General features: G+C 44.7%; 4 protein-coding genes across 14 annotated transcripts in view; 2 read left to right on the top strand and 2 right to left on the bottom strand.

The window, feature by feature from the left end:
• The first annotated feature begins 1,451 nt into the window (after window positions 1-1,451).
• On the top strand, window positions 1,452-5,144 carry cnbpa (CCHC-type zinc finger, nucleic acid binding protein a). The gene is made up of 5 exons (XM_030357387.1): window positions 1,452-1,710; window positions 3,188-3,389; window positions 3,492-3,557; window positions 3,735-3,933; window positions 4,114-5,144. Exons 2-5 carry the CDS (start codon window positions 3,191-3,193, stop codon window positions 4,229-4,231), a joined length of 582 nt encoding a protein of 193 aa, XP_030213247.1. The 5' UTR covers window positions 1,452-1,710; window positions 3,188-3,190; the 3' UTR covers window positions 4,232-5,144.
• Window positions 5,145-5,883: 739 nt separating this feature from the next.
• Window positions 5,884-10,326, top strand: LOC115544414 (haloacid dehalogenase-like hydrolase domain-containing 5). The gene is made up of 8 exons (XM_030357368.1): window positions 5,884-6,363; window positions 7,131-7,334; window positions 7,458-7,570; window positions 7,774-7,867; window positions 7,971-8,004; window positions 8,102-8,276; window positions 8,430-8,618; window positions 8,907-10,326. The coding sequence occupies exons 1-8, from the start codon at window positions 6,244-6,246 to the stop codon at window positions 9,307-9,309; spliced, it is 1,332 nt and encodes a 443-aa protein (XP_030213228.1). The 5' UTR covers window positions 5,884-6,243; the 3' UTR covers window positions 9,310-10,326.
• Window positions 9,720-11,939, bottom strand: gp9 (glycoprotein IX platelet). Its single transcript, XM_030357376.1, has 2 exons — window positions 11,679-11,939; window positions 9,720-11,072 (listed from the first exon to the last, which is right to left on the bottom strand). Exon 2 carries the CDS (start codon window positions 11,069-11,071, stop codon window positions 10,322-10,324), a length of 750 nt encoding a protein of 249 aa, XP_030213236.1. The 5' UTR covers window position 11,072; window positions 11,679-11,939; the 3' UTR covers window positions 9,720-10,321.
• A 702-nt stretch (window positions 11,940-12,641) lies between these two features.
• iqsec1a (IQ motif and Sec7 domain ArfGEF 1a) overlaps window positions 12,642-24,150 on the bottom strand; it is an 82,071-nt gene continuing 70,562 nt past the window's right edge. For 10 of the 11 annotated variants that reach the window (XM_030357270.1, XM_030357278.1, XM_030357285.1 and 7 more), the window contains 6 exons: window positions 23,485-23,610; window positions 23,083-23,182; window positions 22,687-22,848; window positions 21,280-21,456; window positions 18,364-18,413; window positions 12,642-16,695 (listed from right to left, as the gene is read on the bottom strand). In XM_030357270.1, coding sequence (XP_030213130.1) covers window positions 16,039-16,695; window positions 18,364-18,413; window positions 21,280-21,456; window positions 22,687-22,848; window positions 23,083-23,182; window positions 23,485-23,610 — 1,272 coding nt within the window. In that variant the 3' untranslated portion in view covers window positions 12,642-16,038. The remainder of the gene's footprint in view (window positions 16,696-18,363; window positions 18,414-21,279; window positions 21,457-22,686; window positions 22,849-23,082; window positions 23,183-23,484; window positions 23,611-24,150) is intronic. The other variant, XM_030357338.1, reaches the window with a different exon arrangement.

Here is a 24,150-nt window from a genome sequence, read left to right as displayed (position 1 = left end):
CTTCATGGGCTGTATTAGAAACGTGGATGAGGCAAAACGACTGAAATCCTTACATATAGGCAAAATGTACACAAAACAAAATATACATAAGACAATAATTCAGCACGTATGAACTATAGGCTATCCTTTTTTTATATGTATATATATATATATATATATATATATATAAAATGCTGACGAATAAACGTGTTTGGCATATAAAAAGTAATGTTACATTGTCTTTTCTTCAGACGTTCAACAGACGTTTCAAATGTATACACACATACACATTCAGTGACAGCCAATACATCATACAAAAATGATTGTCTGTAGTCAGCAGAAAACATATAAAGCTGCACTATTTCAACAAAGCATTTTTTCCAATAGCGTCTGTGAAACCTGCTACTTACCATGTGTTCACCATGTCTGTAGCATCCCAGGCTCGGTCCCCTGAGGTACCCTATCATCACAGATGGTTCATAGGGTCTGGCAGAAAAAAGAGCCTTAACAACATTGCAATACTTACAGTACAACCTCACCGATATAATGATCTGGGCATGACAAAATTGCAGGATAAACGTTAGCACAAACAATGGCCATGTCCAATACAGTATCTGGTCTCTCTTGTTAACATTGAGTCTCAGCTTGTCTATCTTAATGTGAAAATTCTTAAGTTTAAAATTAAGCCTTTAGCCTCATCTGGCATAATATTATCCAACGAATACTTGGTGTAAGGGGATGAGGGCAGGGCTTTGTCATTGTGGGGCCTTCTTAAGGTACTCCTTTAGGTTTGTCTATTGTTTAGAATGGTCAGGTTTCTACATTTCTGAACGACGGCAAATAAAGGCCTCAACGGTAATATGATAATAATATGTACGTTTAATTTCTTGCAGAAATACTTGACCTGTTTAAATAAGGTTGGATAACTATTTATTTAATTAACAAACCATACCACCTTAAGACTCAGACGATCGCATCTTTCCCAGTTATTGATCCAACCAAGCTCTCATGCAAGTTAGCTGAAATGCATATAGGCCTGATTTCCAATGGACTTTTGTGTCTCACACACAGAGACACTCGTCGCTGTGTGTGTGTGTGTGTGTGTGTGTGTGTGTGTGTGTGTGTGTGTGTGTGTGTGTGTGTGTGTGTGTGTGTGTGTGTGTGTGTGTGTGTGTGTGTGTGTGTGTGTGTGTTTCAATTTAGTTTAATGGTAATTGATTTCAGGATTAGTTTGGTGTTATTTATTTTGTTGTTTTAGTTACAATACATCAGAGGCATCAAACTACCATGACAACTATATGATATTGGGCTAGGCAATACACAAATGGGAAACTATATATGACTATGGAATTATAATATTAACGTCCGCTAAAAACTAGATGCAGGAAGGGACATTACTATTATAACTATATACATTTATCTAGGTTATTTTTCTATATTTCAATTATATTTTGTATTTATTAATTCTGTTTAAATAAATAAAGCAGGCCTGGCTGAACGAGGTCCGACATTAGCATCGAAACCTGGAGAAATCCTCCACAGTGATTGGTTATTGGTGGAGGCGGTGTCCAGAAACTCTGCAGCCTGATTTGCTGGACGCGCAGACCGTGGCCAACGACTGCGCTTTCTTTGACTCTATAGTATGAATGACGCTCCAGAAACTCGTGTTCACACCGCCTGTAGCTCAGAGGAGGAGGCGTAAACAGAATCTTAGTAGTCATAGCTGAAAAGGTAAGAAATACACTCATATTCTTAGCCTAATCTTCTCAAAACAATGCGATTTGGGTATCTTACACGTTTCACTAAGTGCAAACCGATGCCTGTTGGTTATTTTTCATTGAAACGCACACATTGTAAGAAGGCATTTACGGGACATCGGGTTCTCGGCCTGCTAGCGCTTCTGAACGACTTTGAGCCATTAGATCTCTGCGCGGGAAAGGTTCTCGATTATTCATTGTCCAGTGGTTTTAATGAGAGTTTATGTCCCATGCAATCGGTGTAATTCCTCGATGGCTAGCCAACGACCCCCAAATGAGTCGTAACGAGCCGCTATCGTCGACGTGGTCGTGTGTATGTTGTATTGAAAAGGTGGCGAGGCTAACACGCGGTGTCTCGTCGAGTACGCAGTTGCGTCAACGTGACAAGGCCCCAACGCAGGGATAGCTGCTACACGTCGCTTCGTTTTGTGTAATGCGACATTTACTTTTGTCGGTTAGTTCATTGCGATGTAAATGTTCCGTTCAATCCAAGACTCTTGTCTGGAACGAGTCTTGTATTAATCTGCGCTATTATCTAACGCTACCTCTCCAAGACTGATAGCCTAACGCATGGATGCTACATGACTAGCTGCAGGAGACACGGCGTGCGTTTAATGGCATTGATTTCGACTGACGTTACTTCGTTTTACCTTTCGTTTTAGTATAATATTCTACTGCTACGTTCTAGTATAACCTCTTAAGCCTGGATGACTGTTAAAAAAAGTACATTTCATACTGCAATGTTAAAGGATTCACACGAGGTAGTCGTGTTGCATAGACGGGCGTCTTAACGATGGGAGTAAATTATGGCTCGATTTGCCCAACATGGCCAAATGCTTTTGGCCATGCAATGTTGCATTGTATTCAACTGTGAAAATAGATTGAATCTCGTTTTATCATCGTCCCGACTTGGGTTGCATTCTATAGTATTACTCGGACACGGTGAGTAATGTGGTTAACGTTACTTATTAACTCGCATTCTTCATGACTGATGTTTTTATCACCGTCAGCACACACTTTGGAGAAGTTTGACCTTTGGTGATCACAACATGATTCCATTGATGAAATCGTGTAAGTCAGCCGAGTAGCGAGCTATCCCAGTGGTGTGGAGAAATAGGCTAGCCTATAGGTAGTTTGTACCCACTGCATACAGGCCTAAAATCCCTGAGTTGGTAGTATAGTAGATGTATGACTAGCATTTAACCGGTTGAGCAACAAATGTTGCTTATCAATTCAAGGTTTTGGGGTAACCCCTGTAGTCAACCTCATAAATATCCCTGGGGAATTGAATGCAGATACATGTTCATGACATTCAATGTATCATTTTTGCCTATGCTATTCAGAACATATTATTCACCTGATCTCAGATAATTTGCATTGGGGGGGGTTATTGCTAACACAAATGTTTCTCCAGTGAGTTCTGTATTGTAACACGTCTTGTTTTGACTCAGATAATGGACAAGTCCATCAACGAGTGTTTCGGTTGTCACCGTACTGGACATTGGATCAAGAACTGCCCACTTGGGAGTGGAGGCGGCGGCGGTGGTGGTGTTGGTGGTGGTGGAGGAGGAGGAGTCGGTGGCGGTGGAGTTGGTGGTGTTGGGGGTAACGGCGGCGGCAGGGGACGCGGCAGAGGCCGGGGACGCGGCAAGGGTAAAAATAGTCACTATGAACATTACTGAGAGTATTCCCTCTGGCACATTGCTTGAAATGTAAGGAGACACACTTTTATAACCCTTGACGCTTTCTCCACAGACCACTTCTGCTTCAGGTGCGGGGACCAAGGTCATATTGCAAAGGATTGTGGGCAATCTGAGGATGGTGTGTATTATGCTTGTAGAATAAATGTTTTGGTTGTAATTTTCTATATTTTTCTTGTGCAATTCATAACTTATTCTGTAGTCCCAAATATCTTCTTTCAAGCAAACCAATTACTGATTGGTTGGAAAGGTTGAAATTAGTTTGTTAATGAAACACATTATTTGCGTTGCGGAACAGCATGCTACAACTGCCACAGGAGTGGCCACATCTCTCGGGACTGCACAGAGCCCAAGAAGGAGAGGGAGCATCACTGCTACAGCTGTGGCAAGACGGGCCACATGGCTCGCGAGTGTGACCATGCCAATGAGCAGAAGTGCTACTGCTGTGGAGGCTTTGGCCACATCCAGAAGCTTTGCGATAAAGTGAAATGTTACAGGTGAGGCCACTTTCTTTTATTTGTGTGTGTGTGTGTGTATATACATAGATGATACAATTGTTGCATACTTGTGTTTTTTCTCCCTCAGTAAATAGGTGTATATGATGTAAAGGCTCTTGATATACGTGTTGAATATTACGCGTGTCTCTAACTACCAATGTGCTTTTGCGTCTTCCCCAGGTGTGGTGAAATTGGTCACGTTGCTATTCAGTGCAGTAAGTCCAGTGAAGCGAGCTGCTACACCTGTGGAAAGACGGGCCACCTTGCGAAAGAATGCCCCAGCGAAGCCACCGCATAATCAGTGCCCTTGGTTGCCCCTCCGTTTTTTTCAGATTGATGGTTGGTTGTATTATTTTCTCTGAATCCTCTTCACTGGCCAAAGGTTTGGTTGACAAGAGGCTAGTCCCAGGCCAGTGAGCCTCTCGACATAATACAATGAAAGGGGTGAAAAATATCTTTCTGCATTCAATACAAAAAAAGTGTTTTAGTTTGATAGTGGTGTTGCGTATAATGCTTTGTTAAAGAAACCCCCCCTTTCCAAGCCACTGGCGATCAGAGATGGAATCTGAATGGGACTAAACATACGGCATGTATAGGACCTCTGGCCTTGAGAGCAGTGAGTCTCGGTAGGATGAGGGACCGTATGGGGAGTAAATGGATACCATGGGCTCCCTGGTATGGTCATTTTGGTTTGTTAAAGTGGGCTAAGATAATGAGTTTGCCAAGAGTAAGAAAACCGAGTAGGAAAACCGTTCACAACATGATGCATCTGAGCCCTACAAGCAGCAACGTGGGCGGAACATATTCAAACATGCTATATTGCTAAGATATAAAAGTTTTGCAGTAACAAATATCTTTTATATATAAATCTGTTAAAATTTAAATGTCAAGTGTTAGCCCAAGGTATGTTTTTCTTTAAAAATGTTTTGAATTTTTAGTTTTCCTTTTCTTTTTTTTTACCTTGGCTGGAATTAGCATCATTAACAGTTGTCAAGTGTGAATTAGGAGTCATTTGGGAATGGAAAATGTTTTCTCAGAAATCAAATGTTATTTTTGTACAATATCACTTAGACTACTGTAAAAATACCATTTGCTTGTACTCTGTTTTTAAGTCGGAAGGAGAATGCAACTTAAGTCCTAAAAAAATAAATAGAAATGTAATTTTAAACTATCAATAAAGCTGGAGGAGCACGGGGAGAATCATGTTTCAATATCTTGTATTTTTGAAATGATTTGTAGGTGCTCAATCGTTATACTTTAAATCACCGTTTGCAGTAGATGTACCCACTAGAACATGACTGACCTGCAAAAAAAACATTGAGCAGTGGGGCCAAGTAATTACCGTTACTGGGACTAATATTAAAGAAAAAGTAATTTCTACCAGTACTTGGAAATGTCTCAGCCTTTCTGTGAATTTTGGTCTTTAACTTCCAAGTGAGCTCCTAAGGTTAACCCAGCGGCTCAACTTTCCAAGACAAATTCCTTCTGGTTGCACTTGCAGCGTAAATTTAGCCGGTGTAAGTTATATAAAGCACTTGCATGACTGCAGCAGGCTACATGCCAGTCACAGCTGCAGGCAGTTGCCCAACTTGGTATTTCTAGGCTTGGACGGTAATAGTTCCATGCATGCTTATTTAATACAGCTCCATGCTTGTATGCATGTGTAATTCTAAACAAAGCTGTAAAATGGTACGCATTCCCAATTGTTTAGATTTATTCCGTGTATAAAATGGCAGCCCAGTAGCAATGGTTGCAGATGCCGTGCAAGCGCCTTCTCCACTGGCTGGGGACGACTTGAGGACCACCTATTCCTCGCGTGTCGTCACTCGTGGAGGCCCAGTCAAAATATCAGACGTTCTCCGTTCAGGACGGAACGCCTTGAACAAAATGCATGAAACGAGCGTTATTGGAGAGGGCGGGACATTCACTTGCACGGCTTAGCGGCAGAGGGAGGGACTTCCGTTAGAGGGAAATCTCACGTACATGCCGTGGATATGTTTTTTTAATTCTTCAGTCTAACGCCAAATTCATTATCAATGTGACCGTTGTTCTATTTCTAGTCAGGTTCTTAATATATATTCTATATTCTCCCAGGTCTCTGTTTACGTAGAAAAGCTCATAGGAAGTAAGATAACGGAAATGCCGATGTGGCATACCAGGATAACTCTTCGAACCAGGATCCTCTCTCCAATGATGTGCGATGGAATCAGAGGAAAACAAGTAAAGCCAGGAGACGGCCAGCGCAGCCCGGCTCCCTTCATACGCGGTTCTACCCTTTTATAAGCTTTAAACCCGTCGAAAACAAAGGAGATGAAGGGACTCCTGCCCTTTTGCCGGGGTCTCTACACCCTGAGTAACCCTCAAGCCAGACGAAAAGCTGGAGTTGTCTGTTCTCAATGCGGGTTTTGCGGAACTGTGTCTAATAGAAAGGTATGCTTAGGCTGTCACGAGCTGTTGCTTAATGTTGCCTCTGACAAACTATCAATTTAAAATTGTTACTAAGTCGTGGTATTCCGGGACATTTTTGGGGTATTTTCGATAAATGTCGAGGTTAAACCTGAACCTTTTACGGGTGCCATTTAACATCCTTTGTGAAGAAGCTGCAGATACACGACAGAGGCGTTCAATTGTTTTGCTTATCCAAAGAAAAAACAATTGTTCCCCATAAATATTTACCCCTCCAATAGAGCAAGAATATCTATTATGCATTGCCGCAATACGATAATTACCAAAAGCAAAATGACCCGCGGAAACCAGATTCGTATGCATTGAAATGGGCGCCTGGTTACGATGCGTCTTAAAATTCCCGCATGGGGCACTGCAGTTGGGCTGCAATTTCTGGTTCTCAAGCCAAGAAATATGAGTACTCTCCTCTTTGTTTGCCAAACTGTGTCACTATGAGGGCTCTTCCCTTTGCCAAACAGTCCCAAGAACCCCCCCCCCCCCAAAAAAAAAAACACTGACACACATGTATTGTTTTTAGAGCTCATTCATACATCATACAAAAGCTCACCAGGAGATATATAAATACTTGGTAAAGGTATGCCCTATGCCTTATTCAGCACCAAGTCTTTTGATGATGGGAATTATATCTCATGATTCTGATTTGTCATCTGAACTTATGTTCTACACCCCAAATGGGTTTAATTTCTTGTTATGAGGACATTTCACGTTTTTGTTGTCCCTCTCATTGACAGCCACAGCCTCGCTTTGGGCTTCTATTTGACATCGATGGCGTGCTGGTTCGAGGCAGGATGCCAATCCCTGCAGCAAAAAAGGCATTCCAGAAGCTGGTCAACTCTCAGGGTCAATTTGTTGTACCAGTTGTTTTTGTCACCAATGCAGGGAATTGCCTCAGACAAAAAAAGGCTGACCAGATGTCCCACGTCCTGGGTGTCCCTGTAAGTAACGTACAGAATGGGTAATTTTTCGTTAATGCAGTCATACAAGTCAGACATGCCATATACTTTACACACGTAACAAATCGTGTAAGCTAATCTTTGCAAACCTTTGCCCACCCCCAGATTACCATGGATCAAATCATCATGTCCCACAGTCCACTCAGGATGTTCAAGAAGTACCACGACAAGTGTGTGCTGGTGTCCGGTCAAGGTCCAGTTCTGGACATTGCTAAAAAGTACAGTTCAATTTCAATACCTTTTTGTTGTTATTACACACACACACACACACACACACACACACACACACACACACACACACACACACACACACACACACACACACACACACACACACACACACACACACACACACACACACACACAGTGGAAGTACTGTCTTGGTATGCTTTATAATTGGTTATTCTCTCTCTGTTTACAGTTTAGGTTTTGAAAACGTTGTTAGTATTGACATGCTGAGGGAGTCGTTTCCGTTGCTCGACATGGTGGATCACAACAGGAGACCTAAACTGCCTGTGAGCTTTCAAACCTAACACTGGTAGCTATGGTCTGCCAAGCTTTACTTTACTGTGTTTGTGGTAAAAACACCCATGGCTTATATTTATTTTTACCTTTCAGTCCGCAACTGTTGGCCACCTGCCAAATGTTGAAGGTAAGTTACCACAGACATGTTAAATTCCCCAAAGTTCAAGTTTAAAATGTCACAATTTTGACCACGACAAGTGTCAGTGACATGAGACCCTTTACAGCTGTGATTCTATTTGGGGAGCCAATTCGATGGGAGACCCATCTCCAGCTGATAGTGGATGTCCTCCTGACCCATGGAAACCTCAGCGGTGCCCACCACAGTCCGACTCGAGCCCACCTACCTTTGCTGGCCTGCAATATGGATCTACTGTGGATGGCTGAGGCGCAGTCTCCACGGTAACCACACCTCATCTCAAAACTGTGTTTTATTCTGGCAATCTGTATTGAACACAAGATTTCCAAACGTGATACACAACCAAACTAACAAGTTTGGTGAACAAAAGCATTGCCTCTGACTCTGTCTCCTTGTTGCTTTCTCGTTGATCAAAGGTTTGGACATGGGACCTTCCTTGTATGCCTCGAGAATATCTACAAAAAGATAATGGGAAGGGATTTGAAGTATGAGGCTCTGATGGGGAAACCCAGTGAACTGACCTACCATTTTGCAGAGTACCTCATCCGAGGCCAGGCCATCGAAAGGCAGTGGAAGCATCCCGTCACGTCCCTCTATGCTATAGGGTAGGTACAAGATTATTTATTTTTGTTTAACCTTAGTAGGCATGGATTATAGTTCAGAGGTGTGCATTATGAGCCACTTAAATTAACCAAATTCCAAATCCTGTATTGACGGGAATATTGCTTAATTTGGCGCATGCACAAGAGAATGTACCAAGTAAATTCATGAATTGTTGGTGAGAAAGAAAAATAGTCCAAATGTTGGGTATTAACCAGGGCCCTTTTGTGATAGAAATCGTTTAAAATTAAACATTCAACACACTTACAGCTACTATGACCCACAACACACAGGGACAACCTGATGACGGACATCTACGGAGCCAACCTTTACAACCGCTACCTGGAGGAGAGGGTCAAGGGGAGGAGCCACAAAGCTGTTGCCAAGATGGCAGCAACAACAACAACAACAGCAACTGCCAGTCCCCAGGAGGGGGAGCTGGACCACCCCTGGGCTGGCGAGCTGGCGTTACCGTCCGCTACTTCCTGTAAGTCACTGCTCGTCTGCACTGGGGTGTACAACCCCAGCACTGAGGCAGCCTCCTCCTCCTCAGCCAATCAGCACATCAGAGAGAACGTGTTCCACGGGCACCGGGACTTCCGCTTCGACCCCGAGCTGGTGGAGCCCGATCATGTGGTGCTGGACGTGAATGAGGCCGTCGATCTCATCTTCCACAAGGAGAACTTTGTGCCTTAGTAGGACTTTTGGTTTTGTTGGAAGATGTGACTTGAATTGAGTGGAGTGAGAGGCAGAGGGGGCCGGGCGGGGGGGGAATCGCCACTTCATGTACAAAATGTGTAGAATCTGAAAACTGTGGGCATTGTTTACCGAGTCATTTGTTAGAAAATAATGTCATTTTTAAGCTTTCTTAAACAACTTCAGAAGATTTGCTTTTCACTCAACAGTTAGTTTGTTCGTGTGCTTCAGTGCTTTTCTCGTACACAATCTGTAGGTAGTCCCCAGATGATCCAACAGTGTTAGCCAATGCGTGATTAAGAGCTAGTTTTAGATAACTGCCTTATTCAACCAGTATACAGTATTTTTTTTAGGTCATACGTTATAGATCGTTACAAATGATGTTACACTATATTTATTCAAAACATATATTTTTGTTTGACCTTTTATTGTCAAGATGACTTTCATTGTTGTATTTTTATTCAGCATTTTAACCCATGTTAACTATGCATGATTGTCAGCGTGTACTGTAAGCTCATCTGTTTGCCATTGCAGATGGCAATGTTGTCCTTCAATTGTACCGACTATGTGCATCCCCGTCTGATCCTCAATACCTTAACCGGTGCACAGGCGTCAGTCTTCATAAACATTAACATGCTATATGAAAGCCAATAAACTATGTAAATCTTTGTGGACGTAGCTAAAGCACAATTTCTGTTTTATGTAATAGTACTTGTACAGAAATGTAATTGGCTGGGATTTAATAGTCTAGCGATATGTTCTAAAGACTTACAGTATGTTCAGTGGACCATTAGCCATGCATATTTTTTAATGATTGATAATTATGCATGTTATGTAAATAAAAATAAAAAATCGGAAAAAGTACTGGCTTTTAGGATGAACAAATTTTACAAGGAAAATTGTCAAAGAATCCATCCAAACAAATAAATGACCTTACAATTGTTGACATATCATATTGACATGTAACACATTGTTTGTACTGCCAGAAAAAATATGATAATACAGTCTTACATCATGTGGCTTTTATCTTATTGTGTTTCTTGTGCAGGACATCCATTATTTGTGGTAATAAATCCATATTTATATATCTGGTTTCATGATCATCTGTCCAGAGGGGGGCGGTAAAGTTATCATTGCCATGTGAGTTGACGCACTGAACCCTTCTTCTGTGCTTGGGTTTTTGGGATCGCAAAGAGTCAGCCCCAAATCCTGAATGTTTATTTACTATGTCCAGGGTGAATGTGGAGTTCTTGGCCAGTCTCAGGCACCACAATAGCAGAAAGATTAGGCAACATAGTATTGCCCCGAGCAGGCTGTTAGACAATACGTCACCACAGCCTTGCTCAACGGCACAGCAGCTGAACAGCTCGTCCCCGAGATAAACGATCTCCTTCAGCGCCACGGAACTCGGGCTGGCACACGTAGGACTGCCGCCGGTTACAACGGCTGGGTTTCGTCGAAGCCAGTTTCTCAGGTACTGGATCCTACAGTCACAGTGGAAGCGATTCCCAGAGAGCGAAACCTTCCTCAGGCTCGCAAGTCTGTCAAATGCGCCCGGAGACACTGCAGTGAGCTGGTTATCCTGCAGGTGGAGCTCTATAGTGTCTGACGGTAGCTGAGGTACTTGTACGAGGTCCATGGCGCTGCAGTTGACCAAGAGGAGCCCAGCAGGCCAGAGGGCGGAACAGAGACAAGGCCCGGGGACAGGGCCCTGTGCAATAGACGTGGCCAGGAGCAGGAACACTCCTAGCCCTGAATGCATCCTGCAGACGAGAAGAAGACGTTCACGCCACTTTGTGAAACAGAAGCACATTTCACAATGTACAGGCTAAGATAAAGACACACTAGGCCTATTCTGAATATTATAGATCATTATTAAATAAGATAGGTTAATTTATTATTCTGGTGCTCAACAAGTGGTCTCAAGTTACTTGATACTGATAGTGTACCCTATCAAGGGTTATAATAGGCCCATGTAATGATAGTCCAATATATATATATATAACTAAATACATTTTAAATGTATTGTATATGCATATGTGTTATATATATATATGTATGTATGTATGTATATGTGTATATATATATATATATATATATATATATATATAGATATATATATATATATATACATACATTGTATCCATCCTATAAAGGGTGAGGGTTAGTATATTTATAAAAAGATTTAGCTATAGCTAATGCATCAAAATATATATTAAATTGTAAAAATAAATGCATCATCAATCTACGTTATTAAAATGTGTCTAAAGCTTACATCATAAGAAATGCAATGCAAGCTAGAAACTAGAATGTATAGGCCTATTATATAATGCTCAGAATACTGCATTGAAGTACAGGTCTATACGCACCTTTAGGCTCACACAAATTTGAAAGTTTGCGATTGTATATCCATTCATCCTGAGGGTATTGTCCGTCCCAGTCGAGGCGGATTGGGTGTGTGTAAATCCATTGTTCTCTTATGGGGTTCTTCTTGGATTACTTTGATAACTGTCGACAAAGCGACGGCTGAGTTCCTTAAACTTCAAAAGGGTTATTGACGAGGCCAGTAGTAACCAGTGCTGACGTTGTTGTGTTAGGTCCAAGTCGTAAGGGAGACCCTTCTGCAGTGGGGAGATAGGGGCTTATCAGATAAAAGGCTGCGTTAGGAACGCAACTTCATAATGTGTGTTTTCAGGCTGAGGTGGTGCTAAGCTTGACAGCAATCTGTCTCTCGCTTTTTTCAATTTCAGTAAAAAAATGATCAGGATCATAAGAACATAAGATATAAACTGACCAATGGAAGAGGATAGTGAAGTCCAGGGAGGTATGTCTTGGAGGAGGGTTTGAGGAGTATAGTCCCACTCTAACCAAAGAGACAATGGATTCAAAAGCCAATGAAAGGTTTCTGAGAAAAGTATGTTGACAACAAATGTAACAAGATGAATATCATATTTCATATCCCACTGTGCTTCCATTATCCATTGGGTATACCACCTAAATACAAAGTATAGGCCAATAATCTATGTTCTTGATATCCCTATCTATAACGCCCTCTAGTGGGGGTGGGGTATATGAACAGCACTGCTAAAGGAATACCCCTTAATACTATACACTCCTACTATACAATCTGCTTTGGAGTTAGTTTACTGATGAACTACAGTAGTTGCAGTCCTTCATTGTAATTGATAAATCAGGTAGCTTTTATCCTTTTTGTGTACGAAAATCCAAACTAAAACATAACACGTAAACATAATTTTAGTCTTTTCATTCTAGCGGCAGACCACAAATGGAACTGCTAAAGAACCACTTAAAAAAAACAAAAAACACATACATACCATAAGTCATATATTTGTTTATTTTGCGTTCTTAACATTGTCACAGTTGAAGTTTTACAATAACTGGGGTCATACCGACTCACTATTCACTGTACAAACATAATTCACACAGAAATGAGGCCACTTTCATCTTTCCCTTTAAAAATAAAGTCTCCTGACAGAATAGCTTGTAGCGTGTGTGTGAACAGGAGCTCGTATGTGTGCATGCGCGTGTGTGCACGCGTGTGTTCTGAGGATCCTATGTACGTTTGGGGAAAACCAAAATAGGTGGAGATTGCCCTACTAACAGTCTGTGTTTGGGATGGATCTAAAGCGTACGTTCTAGGAACACCCTTGTTGGGAGGCGGGGACAAAGGATATGTTTGTGATTCTCAACACTACACTGAGGTGTCATCACTGCCGATATCGGAGCACACGGATGATCCTTTACACATTATGTACATTGTGTTTCGGTTTTTATTTTGCACCCACTTGGTCCCTTGACAACTAAACATGTTAGCAAACCTCCACCTTCCAATAAATTCATCCTTTTTGCACAAAGTGTCATATTTACAAGATGGACACCTTCAGCAGTCCAACTTAAGTGCATGGTTATTATTTTCTTTCATTTTTCAATACAATGGCTGTGTAGATGAAATGCAGGCTGAAGTGCTGAACTCCAGTAAATATCAGCCAACATGGGCGTGTGAAAACAGGACACGGACAGGAAGTCCATCAAATGAATATAAACCAAAAAAAAAAGGGAAGAGGTCAAAGTTTACAGGCTGAATTCTATATTTCCTGTCAGCTCACAGTGAATAGGACACTTTATGCATCAGATCCATGCAGTGCATTGTTGGGGTATCGTCTTAACACGAAGTGACTATGGACTTTCTAAACATAAAAAAACCTCTATAACAGAAACATAAAAAAACATCATCCAATTATACTATGATTTCAGTTTTTAGTAATAATATAAAATTAATAGACACATTCAACTGACCATTACTGTCCCATACAAGATATGCTAACTCTCTCCTAGCGGTCTCCATCTCTATTATAATAACATGAGGATCACATGAGTAACAAAAAGTAAAATGTGTGACCGCCTTTTTAAGCTTGACTTATGGTAATGAGTTTCTTTGTGAAAGTTAAAATACATTTACAACCTGAATATTGGAACAAACAGCTGTCACTAATGTACACACTTTGAATAGACACTTTTTTATTTGTAGAATTTAGAAAGTTATTATTTATTTACATAGACCATGTTCCTTTGTTCATTTGCATTGCTGCAGTCAGTTACAACTGCATTTCCTGAAAAAAATGAAAGTGTTCTTTCACGTGTGCTTATCCAGCAAAATATTTCTGTTCAGCCCCAAAGAGAAGGATGTTCCTTTAATAAAATATATACACACATTCTTCTTTCCACTGTGAACTCTGCAAGTATTTATATATTCTAAAATGAACCAAAAAAAAAAAAACTGAAAGCAAAAGATATATATATATTCTTTTCACCTGAATCTCATCCTGGACCAATGGGACACACTTCCACGTTCAATCCAAGTCTGCATTTTTCTGAACATGATTGCACTTAAACTCGCTATGGTAACACTGATTCGTAATACGATGTGCAGAGGATAGCTGAACAACAATAAACATTACATGCAAAAGTCACCTACGTTATTTAGACATTCCACTGAACTCCAAGGCTGTCTCTCTCCACAACTATGAGGACAGTCGCACAGACACTTTTTTTTTTTTTACTGGGGGGAGGGGGGGGGGGGGGGTCCAAACTAAATAAATAAATTATGACACAACATGAAGAAACGCACAAACAGGAGGGTATGCCATGCGTGTTCCGAATGTACAAAATAAGATATTGCACATGTGTTCAAAAAATATGAAACAAAACAGAGTATTCCATCACCGGTCTGTAAACAAAGAACAGAAGGCAAAACGAGATTGAAAAAGGTGATTTACTCTTTTGATTTGAAGAGCGAAGAGAGCTGCTTCTTTGTTGCCGCATATGTTAAAGGCAATCGTCTCAGGAACATGTTTGATCCATACAGAGATATAGCTATATATATATATATATATGTATATTTATATATATATATGGGTCTGTAGGTAAAGTGGCTCGCGTCTCGGTATACAGAAGACACTGGCAAGGCCTTTTAAATCACCTCTTTATCTCAAAAACACAGTGGAGAGTGGTTAGCTGAGACTCAAGGGACCCTATGGCATCATCCATATCTACAAAAGGCAGTGCGTAGTCAGGGCTACTCTGAGCAGCCCGAGAGATGGTTTCCTACAGACCAGCCTGGTGTTTGGAGGCCAGTGTGCTACAGCTGCCAATCCCGAAACGCTTTGTATTGAATGTGAGGAAAAACAACCAAAGAAAAGGAAAGAAAACAAGTCCAAATTAGATAGTTAGCCGGGCTGATTTGGGAGTTCCATCTCTTCTGATGTTTACATCTCGTTGTTACAGAGTCAGTATATCACTGATAAAATGTATTTTTAATTGATAATTGTAAGTATAATCTTACAAATTACTTAGAGCACAATATACTGTACATGAAGTTATTGACTAAATAGATTATGCATAAGTAATTGGCACATTTATTTATGAGCTAAGAGACAATACGTATAGCTGTCATCTACAGTAAATACAGCACTAGAACTACTACGGCCGAGTCCGTCTACGCAGATGTGAGCCCCGGTCTGCTGACCCGGGCTAGGTTGTGAAATGGTTATAGTAAGGTTGGTCGGCTACGCGCGGTTGGGCAGGGAAGGCGGTGGCGAATAGCTTTCGAAAATGATGATGACGATGATTATAATGGAGAGGATGATGATGATGATGATGATGATGATGGGGAGATAAGAGAGTTGTTTTTAAAAAAAGTTTCGGAAATAACAGTGTGTACAATATAGGACTCCATCGCGGTGACAGACTGAGGTCCCTCTGCCTTTCCTCCTCAGTGGGTGAAGGGAAGACACAGGCTTATTGGATACATGGAGCAGTGTGGAGGAGCTTCGCCTCAGCCATCACTGCCAGCTTACTGTTTGCTGTTGTTGTTATTTTTGCAGGAGGTGAATGGGTGGGTGGCCTCTTCCTGCAAGAAACACCCCCCTGAAACCCAGAGAGAGCCCGGGGAGGCCCGTATCCAGGCCCCCTACTGACAGAACACCAAGAGCCCGATTCCAAGCTGCATCCTGCTGAGAAGTGTGGAGATGTATATATTTATATATAGGGGGCTGCCCGTGATCCGTCGCCATCACAGCAGCAGGTGAAGCACAGTGGACAGGCCGTAAATGAATGCTGTCAGTTCCCTTTGGTGTTAGCATTGTCTCCTCCGTCCACCCGGTCTCAGCGGTCACGCCGCCCCTCGTGGTTCCCTCTCCCGCCTCCTGGTCACACCACTGTGCTGATGCCGCTGTGTTTGGCTTTGGGTCCGCCGGGCATGGAGCCCGGCGGCTGGCCGTGGTGGTGGGCCCCGTGTCTGTCCGGCGGGCCGTGCGAGGCGTGGTGGGAATTCTGGCCGCCGTGATGGCCGTGCTGGGGGTGCGCGTGGGGGTGCGCGTGGGGGTTGGGGTAGGCGGCGGCCTCCGCAGGGGGGAGCTGGGCGTGGGGCGGGGGGTGGTAGTGGTGGTGGTGGTGGTAGGGCGGGGGGTTCTGCAGCTGCTGCTGCTGCTGCTGGAGGGTGGGGCAGTACTGGGCGTGGTGGCCCGGCCCGGGCAGGGGCTGCTGGGCCGTGTGGTGCAGGTTGGCCGGGTGCAGCTTGTGGGAGATGAGGGTGGGCTGGCCGGTGGAGGGCAGGGGGGCGTGGCCCTGCGGCGCGCAGGGCGGCTTCCCCCGCTTGCTGCCAAACAGCGAGCCCAGGATGGAGGCGGGCGCCATGTTGGGCTGGGAGGGCTGGGAGGGCTGCTGGGTGGGGTGGTGCTGTGGTTGATGTTGGTGTTGGTGGTGGTGGTGGTGGTGGTGGTGGGAGGCCTGGTCCCCCCGGGGGGCCGCGCCGTCGTGCAGCGTGGGGGCCCGGTGGCACGTGTGGGGGCTGCTAATGATGGACCCCTGCGGGAGGAGAAGGGACCGGGTGTTAGCGCGGTGGACCTGGGCTGCGCAGCGTCGACTTAGCTTCGCGGCTAACTAGACAAGCTCATACGAGAACAGCGTTTATTTGCTTAACCTGCATGTTTGGGATAAACACATGAATCATAATAAAATGTTAAATGCATGCGAATGACAAACCAAAAATGTTCTTCTCATGACGTGGGGGGGAAGTAATATTATGCATGTTTCCACAAACACTTGATGGTGAGGTATGCCTGTGTTCATAAAGGACTTCTGCCCATAATGACACCACTGCCAAGATATTAGCATTTATCCCACTGTGCTTCAGGAAGAAAAAAAGGACATTTAAAATTGTAATAGGGACACAAAATACACAATTGGCCTACATTCAAAGTCAAATGCACGAGCAGGAACATTTGGTTATTTATAGGTGGAACAACACTATCAAAAACCTGGCAAAAGAAAAACCAAAAGAAAAATCACACATGCAGCTTTGGCAAAAAACAAAACCAAAAGAAGGAGTAGATTCTACATGCAGAGAGGATGTGTGACGGCCAAAGCCTTCATCCGCATCAGGTAAAGCATTCATCTAGAGACGGAGGAGAGACTAAGAGAGACCGACCGACCCACGTGCTCTCTCACCCAGATCTAAGGATCCCGCTCCTAACCCCCAGTGCATGAAATGTCATTACTTTGCAGTGGGCGTCGCCGAGTCCTTTCAAGAGCACACTGTATTTTCTTTTATGTGCGCCTTGATCGAGACCATATGCCTTTAGAAAATGAAATTTGCAGACTTGAACCCCGACAACATGGACCCGGTGAGACAAGTGTAATGAATGAGGAGATAACGGAATGAAATCCACGTCTGAAGTGCACATGAAACCCATTTAGTGCGGAACTGGATTAAAAACAGAACCAAAAGTCCTAGCGTCCTTCCTGAAATAGAGACCCCCTTTCTAAAGAGGGGTACGAAGGATTACAGAGCAGAACACACGGACGTGCTTCCTTTCTTATCGAACCTCTCGCTGTTGATAACAACAACCAAGTCAAGACTCGTACACGTGTATCCTTAAAGACCCAAAGACCAAAACAGAGACCAGGAGGAGCAACCCAGCCAAAAGCGCAGACTGACTGACTGACTGACTGAAGGACAACCTGGTGAAGAGACAGCGGACATGGGGGGGGGGGGGGGACAGACGGAGACAAGGGGGGAGGAGGACAGGGCGTGGTCCGTTAGTAGACTCATGCTTGTTTCAAGTTACAAAACAGAAAGCCTCATAGCATGACGTCCACGGGGATGCGTGACCAGACAGTGTTGGGGTGGGGGGTGGGGGGGGGGGGGGGGGGGGGGGGGGAGGGCGGGGGTTCAGAGGCAGGCAACCCATGCATGCACACTACTAGCCCAGGCAGGCAGGTGGGCTGTTGTCAGTGGAACGCATCCCAGGGAATGAGGAGCGGATAGACAAACAAACCGAGAGGATGTTCTCAAACCAGATGAACTACGACAGCAAAACATAACAAGAGGAGAGAAGGAGGAGGAGGAGGAGGAGGAGGAGGAGGAGGGTTGCAAGACCAAAATAAAGTGAAAAATAATAAAATGGGAAATGGTGGACGGTGCACATCATCACATGACAGAGGTAGCTTGGAGACCAGCCGCTTCCAACTTACTTCCATATTGCTGTCTAGTGATCCTGCACTGCCGCGGCGCCCCCGCTTGCCTGCCCGGGACATGCAATACCACAGATTAGAGACGGACAGCACTCCTGGACCAGACTACACAGGGCCGGGCCGGGCTGGGGAGGGCCCGCAGGCCCCCTACAGGGCTGGGGGGGGGGGGGGGTGAAGGAGGGGGAGTGGTGAAGGGGCCAATTGAGTGGGGCTTGTGACTGTGAGGGGAGGCGGGGGTAACTTGAAGGGGAGGGGGGGGTAACTTGAAGGGAGGGGGGGGGGGGATTCTGGGGGCAGAGGAGGCGATAGTTATGGCTGTAATGGCTATAGTTTCTGTGTCAGCTTCGGGGGTATTTTTGGAATTTCGTTATTTGCTCACGATCCAATTAACTCTGGACCGGTGTTTATCTAAACTACCCCACGTTGTTAATCCGTCATTTCCTTGCTTCAACTCCAGATCCAAATCAGATGATTGAATAGGCAACTGATGGAGTTGAGTTCTAGGAAACGTTTCTACATTTTTCCCCCCAGTTTCCAAATGTGCTTCCGCTAAAAGAGATGTACTTCAGCATGGAGCACCGGACGGAGGGGCTTTGACACCTAGCGTCTGAGTGACGGTCACAGGAGAAGGAGAGAACACATCAAAAGCAATACAATGAATGTTGCACATGGGATGTACAGGCAAAATACAGGGGGCTGAGTAGGACAAACGGAGCATGTTTGCCTTTGTTACACACACAAACACAGACACAGACAAACACACGCACACTAAGCCAATGACACTTGACCACTTATCACACATAACCAGGAGAGTCCCTGATGTGTACTAACATAATGGCGAAGAACGCATGGGATGGAGAATGGTGAGAAGAACCAAAGAAAGAGAAAACATTGTACACAAGAAAGAGTTTCATTAGCATGCGGCTTCCTGCGTTAAAAGGATCTTTAAGTACACTTATGGACAGGAAAAGATTAAAGTGATGGACAACAGGAGCTAAAAATGAAAAATAACCACAGCAAATCACAAAGGGACGGATCCATTACACCCCTGCCGAATATCTTGCCAAGATAATGTGAAATAGTAGGTTAATAATATACATCTCAAAGTCAGCTTATAAAGTCGGTCATGAAGAGAATTGTAACGGTGTGGTCTGAATCCCCGTCTCCTCCTCGCTGTTTTTTGCTTGTAGTTTGCACTTCTTCAAAGTCCGAAACACCGTAGCCTCATTCAGCTGCACTGATGCAGTAATGGGATTGGCCCGGCTTGGCCATGTGAGCGTATGGTAATTGCAATCACCTGATTGACTAAGTAGTAAAGAGGGACAATAGACTCCACTCATCAAATATGCTTGAAGGAATAGGAGGAAACCAAAGGACCGAAAATGAACCTTTAAAGCAATTTGGGGAAACCAGCCGTAGTAAGCTAGATTTTAAGCGTATCCAAATGAATGAAAAATCCCATCCCTCCCTTCAGGCACCCCTCCAAGCCACTCCCCCAAAACACGTGACTAGCTTGCTTGCTTTAGCAATAGGTCTGCCAAGACTTGTGGATGACTCCGGTTATGCGCAATCAGTTTGCACAGGGAGCCAGGTATGTAGACAGAAAGATAGGCCGTACAAACATGTCATTCAGGCCGAATGACATGTTTGGACGCGCTTATTAAAGGCCTGCGAAAGCCACAGATACAAAAAGGAGTCAAAGATAAAGACAGTTTGATTTATTGACTGCTGTTAGGATGAAAGAGAATTTAAAAAATATGACAACAAATGTTTCTGAAGTAAATGAGCCACCCTTGCTTTGATAACCTAATTAGAAGAAGATAAAGGATTTCTGTTGTCCATCACTTTAATGAGTGCTAATTAATGCGTCCCCTGATTGAGCTGACTCTCACTCTCTCGCTCAGGGGTCAGGATATGATTGCTTGGACCGAGCAGAAGGGCTGATCACCCACCAACAGTGAGACTGGACCCTCACCCCCCCCCCCCACACACACACACATCCTCCTCCAGACTGGATTTTATTATATTATCACACATAGCGTAGTCATTATCCAGATGAAGTGGAATGGTTTCAAGAAAGAGGGATTCAGATATTGGCTCGGATTGGCAAAGATGTTGGGCCAGGCCACTTAGAACATTGATACATATGTATTTGCAAATATACATCTATATTTGCACATAGATAAATTCAATATATATACATGCAAATAAATGGAAAGATTGTTTCGATTTGAAATGGTAGATACATTTCAATGGTTGATGATTCAGAATGGAATACGAGTAATATTAATAAAAAAAAGAAAACAAATCTGAAATAGATGGTGGAGGGGGGGTTGGTGTATGTATGAAAGGAAAGACTCGTCATGGAATCAATTAGGAAGAAAATAAAACTTGTAATCTGTAACATAAGTGTGACAAGATAAATGAATACAACTGAAGCAGTTCAAAAGGTAATGGATGGATGACTTCCAGACATTGCGAATGCTAATTATCTTGCATTAAATCACCTTCATTCGGGCCTTTTGTGCTCACTTAAAAAAAAAGAAGCTCACTTAAATCAACCGTCGCAAAAACTGTTTGTGCAGCACGCCTTCAAAATAAAAGTTTTTGAATAAAAAGAAATCAAGCAACCTGTGCTGAACACGCAATTTTTGTACATGAGTGACATTGGACGCATGGTATGGAGAGCAGCTCCGAGGTCAACACACTGAAGGCCACTCCATAAATCCAATTCTTCTCATTGCTATCCTTCAAAAAGTCAACCCAACCAACCAATCGCATTATGTAGAGGATTGTGTCCCCCCCCCCCACTCCTGCAGAGTCCCGCCCCCATCCCCTCTGCTTGTGGAGCAATGGAGAGTATGAACCAGCCTGGATTAAGGAGAGAGAGCGAGGCGAGCGAGGGGTAATTGGTACCTGCGTCGGAGAGGTCTCGCAGGGAGCTGCTGAGGGCGCTCCTCTTCAGCCCCTCCCCCATGGCGTAGGTGTCGTCCAGACTCCCGCGGTTCATGTTGCCGTTCCCCGCCTCCTTCTTCAGCCCGGAGCTCTGGGACATGCTGGGCCGCACCACGCCCTTCTGCTTCTCCAGCTCCGCTGTGGCGAAGGATGAGGAGAGTGAGGACCGAGGCTGTGTACCGTTAGTGAGGACCGAGGCCGCCCTGTGTACCGTTAGTGAGGACCGCCCTGTGTACTGTTAGTGAGGACAGAGGCCGCTCTGTGTACCGTTAGTGAGGACCGAGGCCGCCCTGTGTACCGTTAGTGAGGACCGCCCTGTGTACTGTTAGTGAGGACAGAGGGCGCTCTGTGTACTGTTAGTGAGGACCGAGGCTGTGTACCTTTAGTGAGGACCGAGGCCTCCCTGTGTACCGTTAGTGAGGACAGAGGCTGTGTACCTTTAGTGAGGACCGAGGCCCCTCTGTGTACTGTTAGTGAGGACAGAGGCCCCTCTGTGTACTGTTAGTGAGGACAGAGGCCCCTCTGTGTACTGTTAGTGAGGACCGCTCTGTGTACTGTTAGTGAGGACCGCTCTGTCTACTGTTAGTGAGGCCCGCTCTGTCTACTGTTAGTGAGGCCCGCTCTGTCTACTGTTAGTGAGGACCGCTCTGTCTACTGTTAGTGGGGACCGCTCTGTCTACTGTTAGTGAGGACCACTCTGTGTACTGTTAGTGAGGACAGAGGCTGCTCTGTGTACTGTTAGTGAGGACCGAGGCTGCTCTGTGTACTGTTAGTGAGGACCGCTCTGTGTACTGTTAGTGAGGACAGAGGCTGCTCTGTGTACTGTTAGTGAGGACCGCTCTATGTACTGTTAGTGAGGACAGAGGCTGCTCTGTGTACTGTTAGTGAGGACCGCTCTGTGTACTGTTAGTGAGGACCCCTCTGTGTACTGTTAGTGAGGACAGAGGCTGCTCTGTGTACTGTTAGTGAGGACCGCTCTGTGTACTGTTAGTGAGGACCGAGGCTGCTCTGTGTACTGTTGGTGAGGACCGCTCTGTGTACTGTTAGTGAGGACCGAGGCTGCTCTGTGTACTGTTGGTGAGGACCACTCTGTGTACTGTTAGTGAGGACAGAGGCTGCTCTGTGTACTGTTGACCAAGGGCGTAAATCTATATCTGTGAACCCAACATATTTCCCCATGTGCTGTCCCTTCTGTTTTGAGTCCTGCTCCACAAGGGCTGGTGCTCATTACTATAAGCTCTTTAAACATTCTTCCAGTGAACAGGGGCCGGTATAACGGCTGCCCGGCCCCTGTTTCTACTTTACACGGTTTGAAGGGAACCGCGGGAACCTGGAGAGGGGGGAGGTAGAAAAGCGTTCTGTGCTCACACTCAATTCTGTGTTTCTCCATTTCCTGGACTTCGGCAATCGACTCGCGCAAGTCGTCGGTGAACTTCTTGCGGTCCTGGGGGTTGGGGGCGTTGAAGTTGATGAGGACTTTGATGTCCGCGCCGGGCACGGCCGACGTCAGTCTGATGCCATTGGGATAATCTGCAGTGACAACGGCGGAGAGGGAGAGGGAGAGGGAGAGGAAAGAGAGATAAGCGATGACTTGACATGCCGTTGATCAGAGAGCAGTAAAAGCAGCACGGGTAGCGTCTGTGTGAACTGAGGAGAGCGATCGTCACGCTGCAGTGCGACAGATGCCCTTCCTATGGCTGTGGCAAACGCATATAGGACGTTAACCAACGGGAGAAGGCATCAGGCGCCGTGTGTGCTACTTACACTGATTCTCAAACAGCATGACTTGCATCCCATAGAGCGAGAAGGACTGCCTGAAGCTGTACGTAACAGAGTTCTTCTTTTTCTGGAAAATCTTGGTGACCTGATATCACACACACACACACACGCACGCACACGCACACACACACACACACCACGCACACACACACACGAATAGGGTTGAATTAGAACAGAGATCGATCAAAACCCAACTAAGAATACTATTTAGTTACCCGTAATTCATTCAGCCAAAGCACAGCAGTTTACCAGATACAGGGCATCAAGGAGGAGATAAGCAGTATTTTCCTCAAGTAGGCCTACAGATGTTTGACCCCGGTAAATAGCCAGACACCCGACCCACTAGCATTTCATTAAGCACGCCCGCCGACGGGAAGGGTACTGTACCACGAGGAGGTCGTTGAACAGGAAGATCTCCCGCTGGTGGAGGCCCAGCTTCTGCACCTTGTTGGGGTCCGGCACCTCAAACAAACGGCAGTAGCACACCAGCCTGCGGTGGGGCAGCGACAGCACCTACGGATGGGGGTTTGAAGAAGGACAAATTACCTCACAGAAATGACCACCTCCAAAGAGTGTCACCCAGAGAACAGGGTGCCAATCCCTGTTAGCACCTGGAAAGGAAACAGAAGAACAGACCCCTTTTTCCACAAGCTAGAGCAGGCCCAGAGGCCGCCCATCGATTGGATTCACATGTGCGTGTCCTTTGTGTTTTTACACTATGGTTATAATAAGTACAGCGAGATTGGAAGAGGTTTAGCTGTTTTCCTTTTGAAAAGTCGTGGGTTTTAGGATCAGATTAAAGGATTTCCAAACTCAATGTGACACGCAGCCAACTGGTACCGATCCCCACGTCATTGAGCAATACGCAAGTAATGCAGAATATAACAATACACACAGGGATCCACTGGGATTTAAGGACTAAAAATGCAGTCCAACATCTTGTCTATGTTGTTTGTCCAGCCGCTACGTGTGTGGTGGTTTATGGGCCTGCCAGTGATGAATAACCCCTGCTTTGTGCGGCATCTGTAAACAACTGCTGCCTCTCTGTCGTAA

This window comes from Gadus morhua, chromosome 1 (assembly GCF_902167405.1).
Source record: "Gadus morhua chromosome 1, gadMor3.0, whole genome shotgun sequence".
In the NCBI taxonomy this organism is placed as follows: domain Eukaryota; kingdom Metazoa; phylum Chordata; class Actinopteri; order Gadiformes; family Gadidae; genus Gadus; species Gadus morhua.
Note: the sequence above shows the minus strand (reverse complement) of the source record. Positions and strands in the feature narration are given on the sequence as shown.

Bases quoted from the DNA above. Each gene is read 5' to 3' on its own strand.
- cnbpa (XM_030357387.1), top strand. From the start codon at position 3,191: ATGGACAAGTCCATCAACGAGTGTTTCGGTTGTCACCGTACTGGACAT. The intron at 3,390-3,491 runs GTAAAAATAGTC...CTTTCTCCACAG, and splicing joins AGGCCGGGGACGCGGCAAGG to ACCACTTCTGCTTCAGGTGC. The intron at 3,558-3,734 runs GTGTGTATTATG...GTTGCGGAACAG, and splicing joins TTGTGGGCAATCTGAGGATG to CATGCTACAACTGCCACAGG.
- LOC115544414 (XM_030357368.1), top strand. From the start codon at position 6,244: ATGAAGGGACTCCTGCCCTTTTGCCGGGGTCTCTACACCCTGAGTAAC. The intron at 7,335-7,457 runs GTAAGTAACGTA...GCCCACCCCCAG, and splicing joins CCCACGTCCTGGGTGTCCCT to ATTACCATGGATCAAATCAT. The intron at 7,868-7,970 runs GTGAGCTTTCAA...TTTACCTTTCAG, and splicing joins ACAGGAGACCTAAACTGCCT to TCCGCAACTGTTGGCCACCT.
- gp9 (XM_030357376.1), bottom strand. From the start codon at position 11,071: ATGCATTCAGGGCTAGGAGTGTTCCTGCTCCTGGCCACGTCTATTGCA.